The 15,178-nt window shown below is 38.6% G+C and overlaps 1 protein-coding gene across 3 annotated transcripts in view; it reads right to left on the bottom strand.

The window, feature by feature from the left end:
* FRMD3 (FERM domain containing 3) overlaps window positions 1-15,178 on the bottom strand; it is a 155,469-nt gene that overhangs the window by 39,349 nt on the left and 100,942 nt on the right. For all 3 annotated transcript variants that reach the window (XM_035565303.2, XM_035565304.2, XM_050716443.1), the window contains exons 5-6: window positions 13,271-13,368; window positions 11,944-12,067 (exon numbers count right to left, since the gene is read on the bottom strand). In XM_035565303.2, coding sequence (XP_035421196.1) covers window positions 11,944-12,067; window positions 13,271-13,368 — 222 coding nt within the window. The remainder of the gene's footprint in view (window positions 1-11,943; window positions 12,068-13,270; window positions 13,369-15,178) is intronic.

Consider the following 15,178-nt stretch of genomic DNA (forward strand, 5'->3'; position numbering starts at 1 on the left):
ATATCCTGCAAGTATTTGTTGTCTTTTGATACATAAGCACAACACCCTGAATATGAAATAAACCTCAGCATCTTTTTTTCCACAAACTCTTACTCCCAAACTCATTTAAAAGGATTGTCCAGATTAACAAACATTCCTTCCAGCACAGGGCATAAACACAGCAATCATATTACAGTCTACTCAGATGCATGCCTAATTATAGCTGTGCCTGTTACCATCTTGATAGTTTAGAATCTGTCAGCATTTCCATTATATGCCCCTATTTTTAGGGTATCTATAATCAACCATGAATATACACTAAAGCCTGAAACATGGCATGCAAGCCTTGGAGTAAGTTTTATTATTTCATTTTAGCTCCTCTAACTCGTGTTACCGTAAGTCCTAACATAGACTTGCAGTGCCTGCTTGTCAGTGAACTGAGTATTACTTTGTTTAGCTATTTGCATGACTAGAGAACATGATTTTGATAGATACATGGTTTTGTGACAAGCACTGCTTAGGACTTTCAGAAAGCCAGACCTCGTAAATGCTTCACATGCACATTATCCAAAAAATGAGGCATAGACAAATCTTCAAGGAACATAGTAATGATCATACTTTTATTATACACCTCCATTTTGGCATCCTGTCTCACTCTGTGACCAGCGTCAGCCAGGAGTAGGCATTAAAGTAATGCTCTGTGCAATGATGTGGAATACTTTCCCTGTATTTCTGCCAATAGCTAGAAACCAAAAAATACTGGCATACGAGTTTCAGTACCCTGCCCAAAGTTCAGATGAACTCTGAAGATGATGTCCAGCATGTCTGTGGATGTCAAATCCTATTTTGAACCTACCATGTTAATCCTCTGTGGCAATATCAGTGTCAATAACCTTTTCTGTTACAAAGTTTTAACTCATGGTCATTTGTACTCCACTGCCCTTCATCTCCCAGTCAATTCCAGGATAATTATTTGGCTTTTTCTTCATGGCTTTTGGTCCTTCTTGCTACTATACTACTTGCATTTCAATTAAGATCATGTGTTGTTGACAGTGCTTAGCTTTTAAATGGAAAAAAAAAAAAAAAAAAAAAAAAAAAGGATTAGAGAAGAAATACCTTTCTTTCTCCTTCATTTTTGGGTCTTTTTCTCAGCACTTTCCAAAGGAAAAGTATGTGTATCCAAGTGGAACAAAAATTATAAATGTGCATTTACACAGCTAAATAATTAAGGAGAAGAGAGCATGAAAGCAACAAACAAAACCAAATGTTTGTTTTGTCCAATTAACGTTTTGATGTATCTTCTAGACTGTTTGTCACTTTTCAATACTAATAAATAACTATGTTCTGACTGAACAAGTTTGTTCTGTGTACCTACAAACTGCACAGAATGGACAAAATTAACTAAATCAACCTAAATTACTTAGATTGCTTATGTTGCATAGTGAAAAGTCGAAAAAATACAAGATGATTTCATTGCTTATTAGATGAGATCTTACAAAATAATATTTTTATCACCTCTCTTTGCTGGTATAAAGTCAAGTGATGAGTCTTGTAGTTTCAAATTGTGTGTCACTGAGAAGTGACATATAATTTGGAATACTTGATGTGGGGATTTGGTTGTTTTGGCATTTTGGTCATTTTCACAAAAGGGAAAAATGCTATTAAATTACAATAATTATTAAAACAATGAGATGCATTAAAAAGAATTAACATGCTCTCCTCACCTATAACCTCTGAAACTATGCTGTCTTTATATGTTGTCATGTCAAGTGGAAAGAGCTGTAGAGCTGTGGTATTTGGAAAACAATGCAGATGACATGGACAAGTTTGATGCCACAAGATAAAAGGCAAATCAAATGGCTACCAGGGAAAGCCTTAAGAGAACAGAACAAAGCAGAACACTGTCTGATCATGCACTTTTGCATTGCATTTATGTGGCAAAGGTTTGGTAGCAAGCAGGCTGCAAGGGTCGCCTCTGTGAGCAGAAACCAGCAGCTGCTCCATGTCAGGTCAGAGCTAGCTCCAGCCAGCTCCAAACGGGACCTGCTACTGGCCATAGCTGAACCTGTGCACAACTGTGGTTGGGCCTCTGGGAGAGCAGACTGAAGAAAGGGAAAAAAATGCTGTGTAACAACAGCAGCTGGGAGAGGAGTGAGAAAGTGTGAGAGAACCAGCCCTGCAGCCCCCAAGGTCAGTGCAGCAGGAGGGCAGGAGGTGCTCCAGGCACGCAGCAGCAGTTCCCCTGCGGCCTGTGGAGAGGCCCCTCCTGGAGCAGGCTGTCCCCCTGCAGCCCATGGGTCCCACATGGAGCAGATCTCCACGCTGCAGCCCGTGGGTGGAGGAGCCCCCGGTGGAGCAGGTGGAGGTGGCCTGGAGGAGGCTGCGGCCCATGGAGAGCCCCCGCAGGAGCAGGCCCCGGGCCGGAGCTGCAGCCCGTGGAGAGGAGCCCACGCAGGAGCAGGGGGTCTGGGGGGAGCTGCCACCCACCCGTTGGGGGCCTGTGCTGGAGCAGTTCGCTCCTGATGGATGGCCCATGGTACAGACCCATATGGGAGCAGTTCTTGAAGAGCTGCTGCCTCTGGGCAGCCCCTGCAGGCTTAGTTCGGGAAGGACGGCATCCCGTGGGAAGGACCCCACGTGGAACAGGGGCAGAGGGGAGCAGTGGAGACAAAGTGCTATAGACTGACCACAGCCCCCACTCCCCTTTCCCCTGCGCCACTCAGGAGGTAGAGGTAGAAGAAGGTGGATGGGAGAAAAGTGTTTTTAGTTTGCTTTTAGTTTCTCACTGTTCTAGTCCACTAGTCATAGGCCATAAATTACATCAATCTCCCTACAGTGAGTCCATTTTGTTAATCATGGGCAAACAAATGATCTCCCTGTTCTTATCTCAACCCCTGGGCCCTCTTCTATTGTATTTTCTCCCCATCTTCCTGAGCAGGGGGAGTGAGACAGCAGTGTAGTGGAGTTCAGCTAGCCAACAGGGTGAAAATACCACATTTTGTAGTTAGTTCTCCCAGGAAAGTCGCCAAGTGCAGTCGCTCCTTTTGACCTTATGTGATTGGCTCAACTTACTCGATGTGTATCCAGCATTAAAACAGAGATGTATCCCCTTTGCGTATGTTGCAACCATTCTAGTACCCAGCTCTAGAGTGACAAATATTTTGAGCAGGACCAGTAACACATTACAAAGAAATGTTTCTGTATACCAAAGCAATAATAAAATAGGAATTTCTGAAATTAGATCTCCACAGCTATTAGCTATGAATTAATGATTCATGCTAGGAATCAGTAAATCTAAGTTCCTAATAAAAGTTTCAAACAAAAACTTTAATAAGAATGAGAAGTCTGCACAGGCTTTACTTTTTCTTTGAGACACACGAGGAGTCCACACTAGAGGATGTACAAGCTTTGTTTATTCCCCAGAGGGCCTCCAACCCTGAAGCATTTCAAAGGCCAGGAAGCCCAACAACGAATACTTTCAGGGTGTGCCATGGCAATGATCTGCTTGCTTTGCTGGCTGCCCACACTGATTCTAGGATTTTCTCTCCTTCATACCTTTCCTTTGAGGTATCTGTTACCCAATACCACAAGAGTGTGCATTAATTCCTTTCAATAAACAGAAGCCTATATAGCAGTAACAGCAAAGCAAAAAGCACTTTCAATGCCATTCTCTGTAACTTAGTTTGGAATGACATCAGTCAAATCATTTCATTCATGTTATGTGATTTCTCTCACTGATTTATGAAGTGCTTTAAGACACTACTATTAATATACTACTACTGATATTAATAAAAAGCATAACTATTGTCCACCCTTTTGCTTCATCTCTGTGTTGATCAAAGTTACCAGCTGCAGAATACAATAGCAGCACAAGACTTCAGCATGCCCCATGTAGGAATCATTTCTGGATATTTACGATCTGTAGGGTATTTAAAAGTAATTCAAAGAACATAAGAAATTACATAACAATCTGGCCTCTAGAAATATTCACCTCCATTCAAACCAGGGAAAAGCACAAGTCATAAAGCTTTATACAACATAGGCTCAATCTCCATCAGATGCACTTTTCCAGCCCTGCAATATTCCCTGCAGCCTCAGGAGAGGCAACAATGACTATTTAAAGGGGGATACGCATCTATGAAGCACTATCCTTTATATCTCCAATCTTGTACAAGGTATCCTTCAGCAGAACAGGGTTATCTGGATTTCTTTTAAAGCTTTAAAGAATTTTACTTAAAAGCATTAGCAAGTGTACTTACATCATATACTGATCTCAGAACTACCTACCACATGGCTAAGGTTTTGTTGGTGTTTCTTCAAATCTTTTTAAAGGTAGTTGAGACTCCAATAAACACACAATTATAGGGCTAAAAATCTTGCATAGTTTTCCTTTAAGGTCAGGAGATTCTAGCAGACTTTAGAGATGTTTTAAATACAGTCAGGTAATATTTTTAGTCATAATAATGGTGCTAAGGAGGACTAAGTAATACTTTGTCTATTAGTCCTTAGTCTAATACAATGATCAGAGTTTCAGCTGTGCTGGATATAATAGTACAATTGTGATGATAATTTCAGAGAAAAGTACTAAATTAAGACTGACAAATGAAATTGCTTTTTAGGCTCAGGTTCAACTTGTCAGAACAGCAAGACAAGGCTTTGCACATTCCCCACGTGATGGCATTGCACTTAGAACTGCCCTGTCTACAGGCATCTGGAGAGAGAAAAATACTTAAAGCAGATCTGCATATGAAAAGAGAGATTATCAATTAGCTGAATTGCTCAGATGGTGCTAGAACTTATAAAACCTAAAAACTAGAAAATTATGGAACACCCAAATACCAATTTGAACTTGTATTACAAAAATATACTTCCATATAGAGTTCTAGATAGAGAAGAGAAAAAAATAAATAATTTTATTAAAGCAATAATCAGCATCTTTTACTGAGACGATTAAATGCTTATTGTTTAATTGTACACCCTGAACACTGTAATAACATGTGCCCCTTACTTAAGGCTTTCTGCCACAACATTTCTAATTACTTGTGTGGCTTCAAACATCAGACTGAGACAGTATCTCCAAAGTTTGTGTTTACGTATTTGTATTTCAACTTCAACAACTGATTCAGTGACACAAAAACCTTTAAGCCTGTTCAACATCACCAATTTATAGAGCAGATACAATCTTTATTTATTTATAATTAAATTAAAATCTATTCCCATGATACAGGGACATCTACTGAGATATGCTGCTAATAGCACTGTAGATGCATCCTGCTAGTTTCAGATATACCTAACCCCTAGAGCTTTCTCCCAGATAAATAAGTGGTGGGGAGGGAAGAGAAAGGCAGATGCTTATGAAGAAGTCTCTACATTAAGGGGGATTTCAGCTGATGAAGAAATCCCTACATTACGAAAATTCATATAGACGTGAATTCAGCAGTATTCTAAATACACAGGACCTGAAACAAAACCTCACCATGAAACTGACAAGAACTAGCTTGGTAAAGAAAATAACTACATTTGTTGATCACAATTATGACTGCTAATTCTGGGGGGGGGGGGGGGGGGGGGGGGAGTTGGGGGCAGGGAATAGAAAGAAAGAAATTAACACTCAAATACATACACACACAAAAAAAAATCAATATTACAATAACAATAATAATAAAAAATTCAATTAAAGTAAATTATCCTTTCTACTGAATTCTTCTTGGAACTCTCATTAAAAGAAAAATCACATGTATTGATCTATCTTTTTAGTTTTTCATTGTAGCAAACAGCAGAGGAGGGAAGGAAAAGCATCTGTTTAGTCTGTGAAGTTACATTCCTGTGTATTACTTCTGTAACTGCATCTTCCATAAAAATCTTGCTCAGGTAAAGTTGCTGCATGACGTAAAGCTGCTGGAAATGCTCTCTATGCCACTCAAAAGACCCACCCCAAAAAATAGCATCTCACCCCTATCATTTTCCACTAAGTGCATCCAGAATTACAGGTACTGCTTGGTTAATTTTAATTGTTTTTAAGAACAATGTGGTAAGAAAAAACAAATTGTTTCTGAAGAACAAAGCTTTGAGGAATGTAGCACACACAACATTCTTCAGGGAAAGGACCAGGTGGTGAGGGAAACCTGTTATACACAACTTCTAATCGATACACACTGTAGCCATCTCTCTAATTCAGTCAAATCACTGTTGCTAAGAAGAATTATGGAATGGAAGAATACAACAGGAAAATATAGCAGAACAGAAACAACTTTTTCCACCCATTAAAGCAAACACAACAGCATGTTAATACCAGATTGTTAAGTTCGAAAGAATTAGACAATTCTGAAGTTGCAGTGGTATGTGCCAACATACAGCCTGATGGATAATTAAAAATGCCTGCTCCAGGAAACAAAAAATAAGCCAGCACAGACTATCAATTCTGAAATGAAGAGGACATTCAGCATAGCCCAGGGTTGTAATGTAGGTGTGAACTCCCCCAACACATCCTCCTCCTCCTCACCTCTGCAAAGTCCTTGGTATACTTTGCATAGATGAGAACTACAAAGACTTTGGCTCCTTAAGCCTGGAAGTCATCTGTTGGTGCTGTAGCCCAAATGCTGCTCTTTTGCAAACTCCTCCCTCTCCATGTAAATGGCAACAGATGCTAGGTCCCCAGCCAACTGGCTTCTGCCTCCTATGGCATGACTTGCAAGTTTTGGAGCATAATGTATGTCATTCTGATTGGATTCCCTTCCAGTGTATGAGGCCATTAGATACCAATGTGATTAGGGTGGTACAAGAAGCTAAAAGTAAAGTGTAGATGAGTGTGGTGCTAGCTCTAAGTGCATAAAAGCAGATAATATGTACTTTTAATTGTAAGAAGCTCTTAAATGGTATACAAGATCCAGCTTATTCCAGACTTACTAAATGGGAATTCAGTTTTACCATTTTTTTCATGAATTGAATAGCATGCAACAAGCTGCTTTAATCTTGGATCAAATGATATTAACAACCACAAAGGGAAACACTTTCTAGAAACCCTTGCCAAGCCTTCCAGGATAGGCTTTCAGAATATACTCTGACAGTAACATTTGTAGTTGTGCTTGCCAGTGGCTCCACTGACAGCTCCCAGAAGAGCTGGAAAGCCACATCACCACAGATGGGTGGATTCCCAATGGAAAAACCTGTACTCCTGCTGACACCAGAATATGAACACCCATGGTATCTGATGGTACAGTAAAGGGAATAAGGAGTCAGAGTGGTGGGGTCAAGTTAAAAAGGCTCAAGTCACCGTTGCATAGCTACAGTGTAGATATTATATGCCTTTCAAATCAGATTTAAACAACACTTCTCATTTAACTTGGATCAAAGACAAACTACTCTGGTTTTCAAGAAAATGCTACACTTTAGCTTAACAGTTTAATTTTCTGTTCAGATAATTAATAACAGAACATGGCAGTGATTTCACACCCTCAGAGGAAACTTTCCCTTCTCCCAAAAGACTTTCTCCCACATTCAACTTTTGCAAAATCTGGAGTATTTGATATACACAACAGAGAGAACAGCCACTCAGCAGAACTCAATTCCCTTGAGCCTGTATCCACACCAGCTACCCAGAGCAATGATAAATAACTTTAATTTACCTATGAAATCAGCCTGAGAAACACCCATTTGAATTGGTCATGTAATTCCATAATTTAATGGGCAAAGTTAATGTTTACTTAGGGCATTCGGATAAATTAATGACTGTTTACATAATACACTCATATAAACTACATGGTTTATATTTCATATCAGAAGTAGGAAAAAATGAATCTTCAGGTAGGATACAAAAAAAATCTTTAGTTTCAACCACTGAGTACTTTCCACCTGAGTGATCTTATACCAAAAAAATGAAAAAAAAAAGTTAAAAAAAGTTATCTTAGTTGTCCCTGTCCTTCCACTTGATGAAATAACCTTTCACTTATCTTCCCTCTCCTCTATCAAGACTTCATGATTCTACCTAACCTCACCTGATGGATTAGTTTTTTTGTGGTTTTGTTCCTTCCCCCACTCCCCCAAATCTATACAGTATTCTTCAATATACTTTTGTTAAACTGGTGACTAGAAATAAAAACAAGCTACATCGATATACAATGAGCACAGTAGAGTGCATTAAATATCTTTGATACTGCCAAAATGTTTGAGAACTGCACATGTGATTCCATATACTTTTCTTCAGAAGTCAAGCAAAAACTAAAAGTAATTTTTAACTGGGATTGTTTTCACTGATGTTATTTACAATGCAGCTTTATGAATACTTGCACTTGTCTAAATGAAAAGGATAAGGGACATGAAAATTAACAACCCAGGGAGGTACGTTATCATTCATTTCACTTGAAAGAGAAAGTATACCAGAATATACTCACAGAATATCTAGATTTTTATGGCCCAAATCTGTTCCAATCTGTTAGGAGTGACGGGTAAACAGAAATGCAAGTAGCTATGAGTTCAGTAGCTATGCTCTATTATATTCATACCCAAACACATAACATTCAAATCAACTTTGAATTCATTTAAGAACAAGCCTCAAGTCATGTCAATTCCTAATGCATCCTCACACAATCTAAGGTGTTAAGTTGAAAGACCATTATTTCTCCTTCTCTCAGCAGTATGCCATGTTTCAAAAGAGGTCTTTATTGGAATGACAGGAAAATGAGAATACGAAATCACAGCAGGTGTGTTGCCCAACCACTGGTAATGTTCAATTAGGTTATTCCTGTACCTCTTCCTTTCACAATGAGGGAAGAATAACTGATCAAAATCCACAAGACAATTAATCACAGCACAATGAAGCTGTCATACGTTTGTCTGTCTGTCACATTTATAATTTTTGCAACCAGGTGCAATGGAAGGTCATAGGAAAGGCTGCATTTTGCTAAAATCCAGTGATGTTTTCACAGGCAAGCAGAATGAGAAATAGGAGCACCATGTCATACATCTGTTTCAACTAGTAAGAACAAGACTTCTGAATGACACAAAGTGAGACACTAAGTCACTGGCAACTGTCAAGAATACCCTATCGCTGCTTCCCAGACATTCCCCTCACTATTCTCATGCGTCTTTCAGAAGGCAAATTCTTCCATTATGCTGTAGAACTGAAGATGTCCCCGGTAAATAGCCTTTGAGGATGATAATGCTGAGATAGGATTCAGTCAAAAACTGTCCTCTTCCAAGCCGTATGGCTTTGATTACACAGGAACCTGCTGCAAGGAACAGATGCTGTGATCTTTGCCTATTTACATATGTGAAGAAAATGAAGAAACAGATTCACCTGCAGTGCTGATACTCAGAAGTAACTCTTCTGAAGTTAGCCAAAGGACAGTTAGACTAAAATGGCTCTCAGTCTCTTCTGCTCTCATATTAGTTAACATGTGACTCAAATGTCTTTTTTTAAAAAAGGCCTGGGAACCTTCTTCAGCATTTTAACAATACTCATTGAGCAGCAAAAATATTAATACTTATCAGAAAAATTCTACTTGCTGAATGCAGTGAAACATGTGCTGATCGATAAGAAATACTAGCTTGCAAGCTCAGTGGTTTTTCTAATCATCTTTTCCATTTAGATACTGGAATCTGATCATTTAGCACTGGACTTTTCTGTATGTGGTTCATTATATGACAGGTATATTTTATTCATTTGTACTCCTAGAACAGATATCCAAGGAATTAAATACCCGGAAAAAGGTAAAACTTTTATGCGACAACTGAATGATGTAAAAAAAAGTAATAGGGTGATCAATTATGGGAAGACAGGGCTAAAGCAGCAAACTGCCAGGACCAGAAAGTAGTTATGCAGACAGCTCTCAAACTGTCTTTGTAAATAGGCAAATATTTAAGGAACACTGTGTGTTGATGTAAGGAAAAAAAAATTAAAGGAGGGGGGAAGAAGTGAGAGGGAAGAAAACACTTCACGGGGACTCAAAAGAGATATGAACCACAGAGTCTAACATTAATAGTGCACAAATTGGTTGAAAACCTAGAATGGAGAATTAGCAACACAGACATGGAAATGTGATATAGGAGGAGAGTTCTGCTATAAATTAAAGTTCTGCCTCAGACACTTCCTGGGGCTCTGAAGGAATCAGCAGATTTGCAGGCAAAGAAAAGGGGCCTGATACAATCTGCTTGAAAATTCCATCACCAAGAATACTAAAAAAATTCAGAGGACATCCTCACCTGGTGATCAGGCAGTGGCGAGAGGAATGGAGGGCCAGGAATGGACACCAGCAGAATCCCAAACGGGGCTGTGCAAAGGCTTATAAAATGCACTGTCATAGGACTAGGGATACTACACTAATCAGGCAAGTTGATTAAAAATGAGCTTAAAAATACACCTGGTTATTCAAAATAGAGAAGTTATCAGGTTAAATTCACAATGGATTGGCAAAATTATGCACAAGGGAAAAATACAGCCGGAAAAATACCTCTACTCCCAGGGCTATTAAAAACAAAACAAAAAACAAACAAACAACAAAAAACAGCTTCCTCTAACAAGCCTTCCTTACCCTCTCCTAACTTTAAATAAAGGACTAGTCTGTTCTTGCAAAACTGAATTGATCAAAATCTTTTCAATTTCACTATAGCTTAATTGATGAAAGATCTTGTTTTCTAAAGGTTGAATTTAGCCTTTGGAAAGCTGCAGCCACTGTATGGAACAGTACTTAAAGTAAGAGTTGGTTTTCGTTGTTTTTTTTTTTTAAACAGTGTTTCTCTAGATCTGTAAAAAAGTTCAGCCTGGACCGCACTAAAAATATTAACCACAGTTTTACCACTTAAAACATTGTTTTACTGAAAGAAATATAAGCAAAACACAGAAATTTGGGGAAGAAAAAAGGGGAGACATTAACACTAACACAATTGCTGTCTATATAGTTGCATTTATGCTCGAACAACATATATAATAGACTTCTGAAAAGCCATGCTTTGTACTTTAGCTCCTCTGAAAAGGAATTTTCCATTTGTTTTTCTCAGAGATTTTGGTGACTCACAAGCCTATTTTTGTACAAGTAGTATTCACATAAGTAAGCAAAGCATTTGCATATTTAGCAATATGAAAATAATACATAGGTGTTTTAAGGAAGTGCAAAGAGCCTCATAATCTTTGAATTAAAAACAAAACAAAAAAAACCCCTTCTACTTATATAATAACTTGCTGCTTTTATTTTATTTTCTTCACATCCTATTCCTCTCCTGGTTCTCCGAGGACCGTCCTCTACTAAGCAAAACGACTGGGGTATCAAAATTCTGTCTCTACTACTGTGCATGCTATTCGTTGACAATCCTGAAGATGGTACAGTTGCACAAAGCACTGGTACTTCTCTTCTGAAAGATGATATTTAGGGACACATTCAATTTTGAAAGCTGAAGAGCAATTAATCTATCTCTACCCATTCCTCCTTGTAACTTGATTGTAAGCTTAGGTTCAGAAAAAGAACGTGTATAGTTTTGATTTTCATCTCTCTTGTCTCCCAAAGGATTTATCTAAACACTTTTCTGTACAATTCACCACTCTTAACAAACTGTGATATGACTTAATTACAGTTTCAGTATCTATCAAGAATTCTGTAATTGCATTACATACAGAAATTTCACAGCAAAACAGTCTTCTACATAACTGTGATCCCTAACTGAAAGATGTCGCTCCGTTAACCAACTTCAGCAGCACTCGTGAGATATTCACACTAACCAGACCTACATTTCAAACAAATACAGTCTAATTTACCAGCACACATGTAGGAATCAGCTGTGATTGATGAAGGTTAACAGGAAAAGAAAAACCACTAAGCTGAAACTGAATTTTCAAATACAGCATCTTAGACAACACATTGCTAGAGCACCAGTTATAATCAAAGGAACAAACCCTCCTAAGTTAATACACACTATGTAGAAACAGATAAAAGTAAACCTTAGCTGACTTTACTAAGCAGCATTCTTATTTACCTGCATTCATTTTTATGTATTTCAGCTATTTTCTTCTCAAGCTTTTGTGACTGCTTGGGAAAAATCTTGAAGTCGCTGATGTAATTCTCTGGGTGTTCATCAGGATCATAATCACCAAGCTCAGCTAAATAGATCCAAAATACAAAGCAGAATGGAAAAAATCAATTGCAATGTTAGTTAATAAGGAAAAAAAGATAGTAAACAGTGTAATTCACGGTCAGTAAGAATGCAGCAGCTCTGAAGAAATGCTACTTTGAAGAACTGGTAGTTAACTGAAACTTCAATCTCTGAGTTTCAAGCAAATTTCATGTTTTATTAACTGCAGAAGTAATTAGCAATCTTAAAATATCTGCTTTGGCAAAAACACAGTCTATAAAGCAAACATAGGAAACCTTCCCCCTTTCACTACTCATCATTCTGGTACCAGGCAAAACTAAAATTATGTACTCCAGACTATCCTCTTTTCTACACCAATTTATCCCCGCTGACAGAGTGGTTTAATTCAGTTCCAGCAGAGAAACACAGTCTGTACCATTATTTAAAGATGTCCCAGAGTATCTTATTCCCCTTCTACGAGATGATCCTTTAGATACTCAAATGAGGCATTTGGTGTCTTTTTTTTTTTTTTTTTAGATAAGCCTCTTTTAATACGGTCTAGACTTGATCTTGTTTTGGATAAGCAAACCTTATAATGCATTAAGAGCTTCATTCATCTGAAGGCAGGATAAAAGGGACTTGCACACATATGAAGTGCCTAATAGGACATCTAGCCAACTATTTTCCTGAATGCAATCCAAGATACTTATCTCAATTTTGCCTTCAGGAAAGGATGGGGAAAGAAGAAGAGAAAAAAGGTCTATATCCTCAAATTGTGTCTACCACTTTTGCGAGGGATTTCACCATCACAGAAGTTATCTTTACCACAAGAAATGTCACTGAACAGAACTTTTTACTGCTTAGTTCAATTGGAACATATATTTACATTCAGGACAGTGAAAGAATAGAATTTTTTTTTCTTTTTAACTGGAATCTAACACTTATGCCACATTTTTTCACTTAAATGCTAAGACGACCTGTTGTGGAGGGTTTATTTGTTTTTGTTTTTTTTTTTTTGGCTTGTTTGTTTTAAGTTCCTGTTTGTTTTAAGTTGGCTAAATAGCCAAATTATTTAAAAACCTTAGAGTGCCTATCAATGTAGGGAAACAGTACTACTAAAAACAAAAAAATATTGTTAGTTATATCCCCACACCAGCTTTGCATTTCTCTTTATTCTGATCACTTCTAAGAGTTATGAATTATTTCTCACAAACCTGCTCCTTTTACTTACCTTGGACAATACAGGCACCCAGGTAGGCAGCATCAGAAAAAGAACACAGCAAACGGCCATGGAATATGTCCCTTTTTATTTGTAGGTATAAGAGGTATCTGAAATGTTAAAATAAAAATAAGAAAGGAAATTGTGGCATCTTTCCTTAACAGACTTAACTAAAACCATTTGTACACCTATTTTGAATCTTTCTTTTGCCACCTTAAATGGCAGGAAATAGGTAATGTGTAATCATAGGAAAAAAAAAATCTTAGATGAGATTTTTCTCATGAAAAATGAAGCAATAGCAGCAGAAGTAACAAAAACCCACTAAGAGATAGCATGGAGAGTATTTGATTAGAAACATACAGCTATTACAATGCTCATTAATAATGTGAAATAAATTATAGTAATTCTATTTTTCTTGAGCATACCCTCTCTCGTTAAAAACAGTTTTACACAAGAAATAACCTTTCTCTATCACTGCAGACAAAATAGCATAGTGACCACTGTGGGAACAATTTATTTCTCTGCCTTTCTTTAATCCTAGATGAAATTTTGAGGCAGCAGAGACTCCCTGGGCCCAGCAGCACTGTGGGGCATCAGAGACCTGCCTGAGGGAGTTGCCAGCTCTCTTCCTCTCTGAGCTTTTCCTCACAGAGCAGAACTGATAAGAAGACAAGAAACGGCTCATTCCTGCTGCCCTCTGCCTCCTGCCACAATAGCAAGGGGAGAGGAACAGCCAGGAGGCCATCACTTTCTCCTCTGCTTTCCGGCCTGTAGAGCAGTGCCGCAGGCCTGGTCAGCAGACACGGCCTGGTGCGAGGCCCAGTCAGGCACCCACAGCTCCTTTCCCAGCCACCTCGCTGCATACAGCTGGGCCACACAGCAGCCTTGCCCATCTGGGAAGAGACATCATTTGAGCATTGCTTTAGCCTGATAAAGTCAACTAACATGAGGGTTTTAGCAGATTCAGCAGCTTCAGTAAATCTTGCAACATGTTCCCTGATGCGGGGAGTCCTGTCCAACCGTGAGCTACAGTGTAGCCAATAAAAATGTACTTTACCAATAACACTGGTGTCAGACATATTTTGCCCAAGTTGCTTTGTTCTGTGTGTACCATACCAAGTAGCTTATGTGTATGCATACCAAGTAGCTTATCTGAAGTATAAAGTGAGTTGCAGATTTGAGCAAGACTGGAAGCATTATCTGAAGGACAAGTGAAGTTTGCCTCCTTTCTTTAGACTGTTACTAAATGACACAGAAAAACTAGTTTGTACCACAAAGAAAAGCAACTTGTTCTTAGGGTGAAAGCATCCCTTCACTGTGCTACAGTATTACAAACTCCTACAAGAATCTTGTTCTTCAAGGCCTTTTTTTTTTTTTTTTTGGCAATACCTGTGTTTTTTTCTTGCAATCAGCACCCAGTAACAGATCTTTATTTCACTCCCATAATTTAGTACTGCTACTGTGTGTGTAGTTCCCAGAAGAGAATCTGCTTGCACTGGGATGAACTAAAGGCCACAGTGGGAGGCAGTAAAAATTCGGTATCTGCAATGACACCATACCAAAGAAGGGCAACAAAACTGGTGAAGGGTCTAGAGAACAAGTCTTATGAGGAGTGGCTGAGTGAGCTGGGTTTGTGTAGCTTGAGGTAAAGAAAGCTCACGGAGACCTTATTGTACTTTTACAATTACCTTAAAAGAGGTTGTATCAATGTGCTCTTCTCCAGAGCACCAAGTGATAAGACAAGGGGAAATGGCCTCAAGTTGCACTAGAGGAGGTTTAGGTTGGATAATAGAAATTTATTTCCTTAAAGAGTTGTGCAGCATTGGAATAGGCTGCCCAGGGAAGTGCTTGAGTCACCATCCCTGGAGGTCTTCAAGAAAAGTGTAGATTTAGAATTTCGTAGCATGGTTTAGTGGTGGA

Source organism: Cygnus atratus, chromosome Z, assembly GCF_013377495.2.
Source record: "Cygnus atratus isolate AKBS03 ecotype Queensland, Australia chromosome Z, CAtr_DNAZoo_HiC_assembly, whole genome shotgun sequence".
Classification (NCBI taxonomy): domain Eukaryota; kingdom Metazoa; phylum Chordata; class Aves; order Anseriformes; family Anatidae; genus Cygnus; species Cygnus atratus.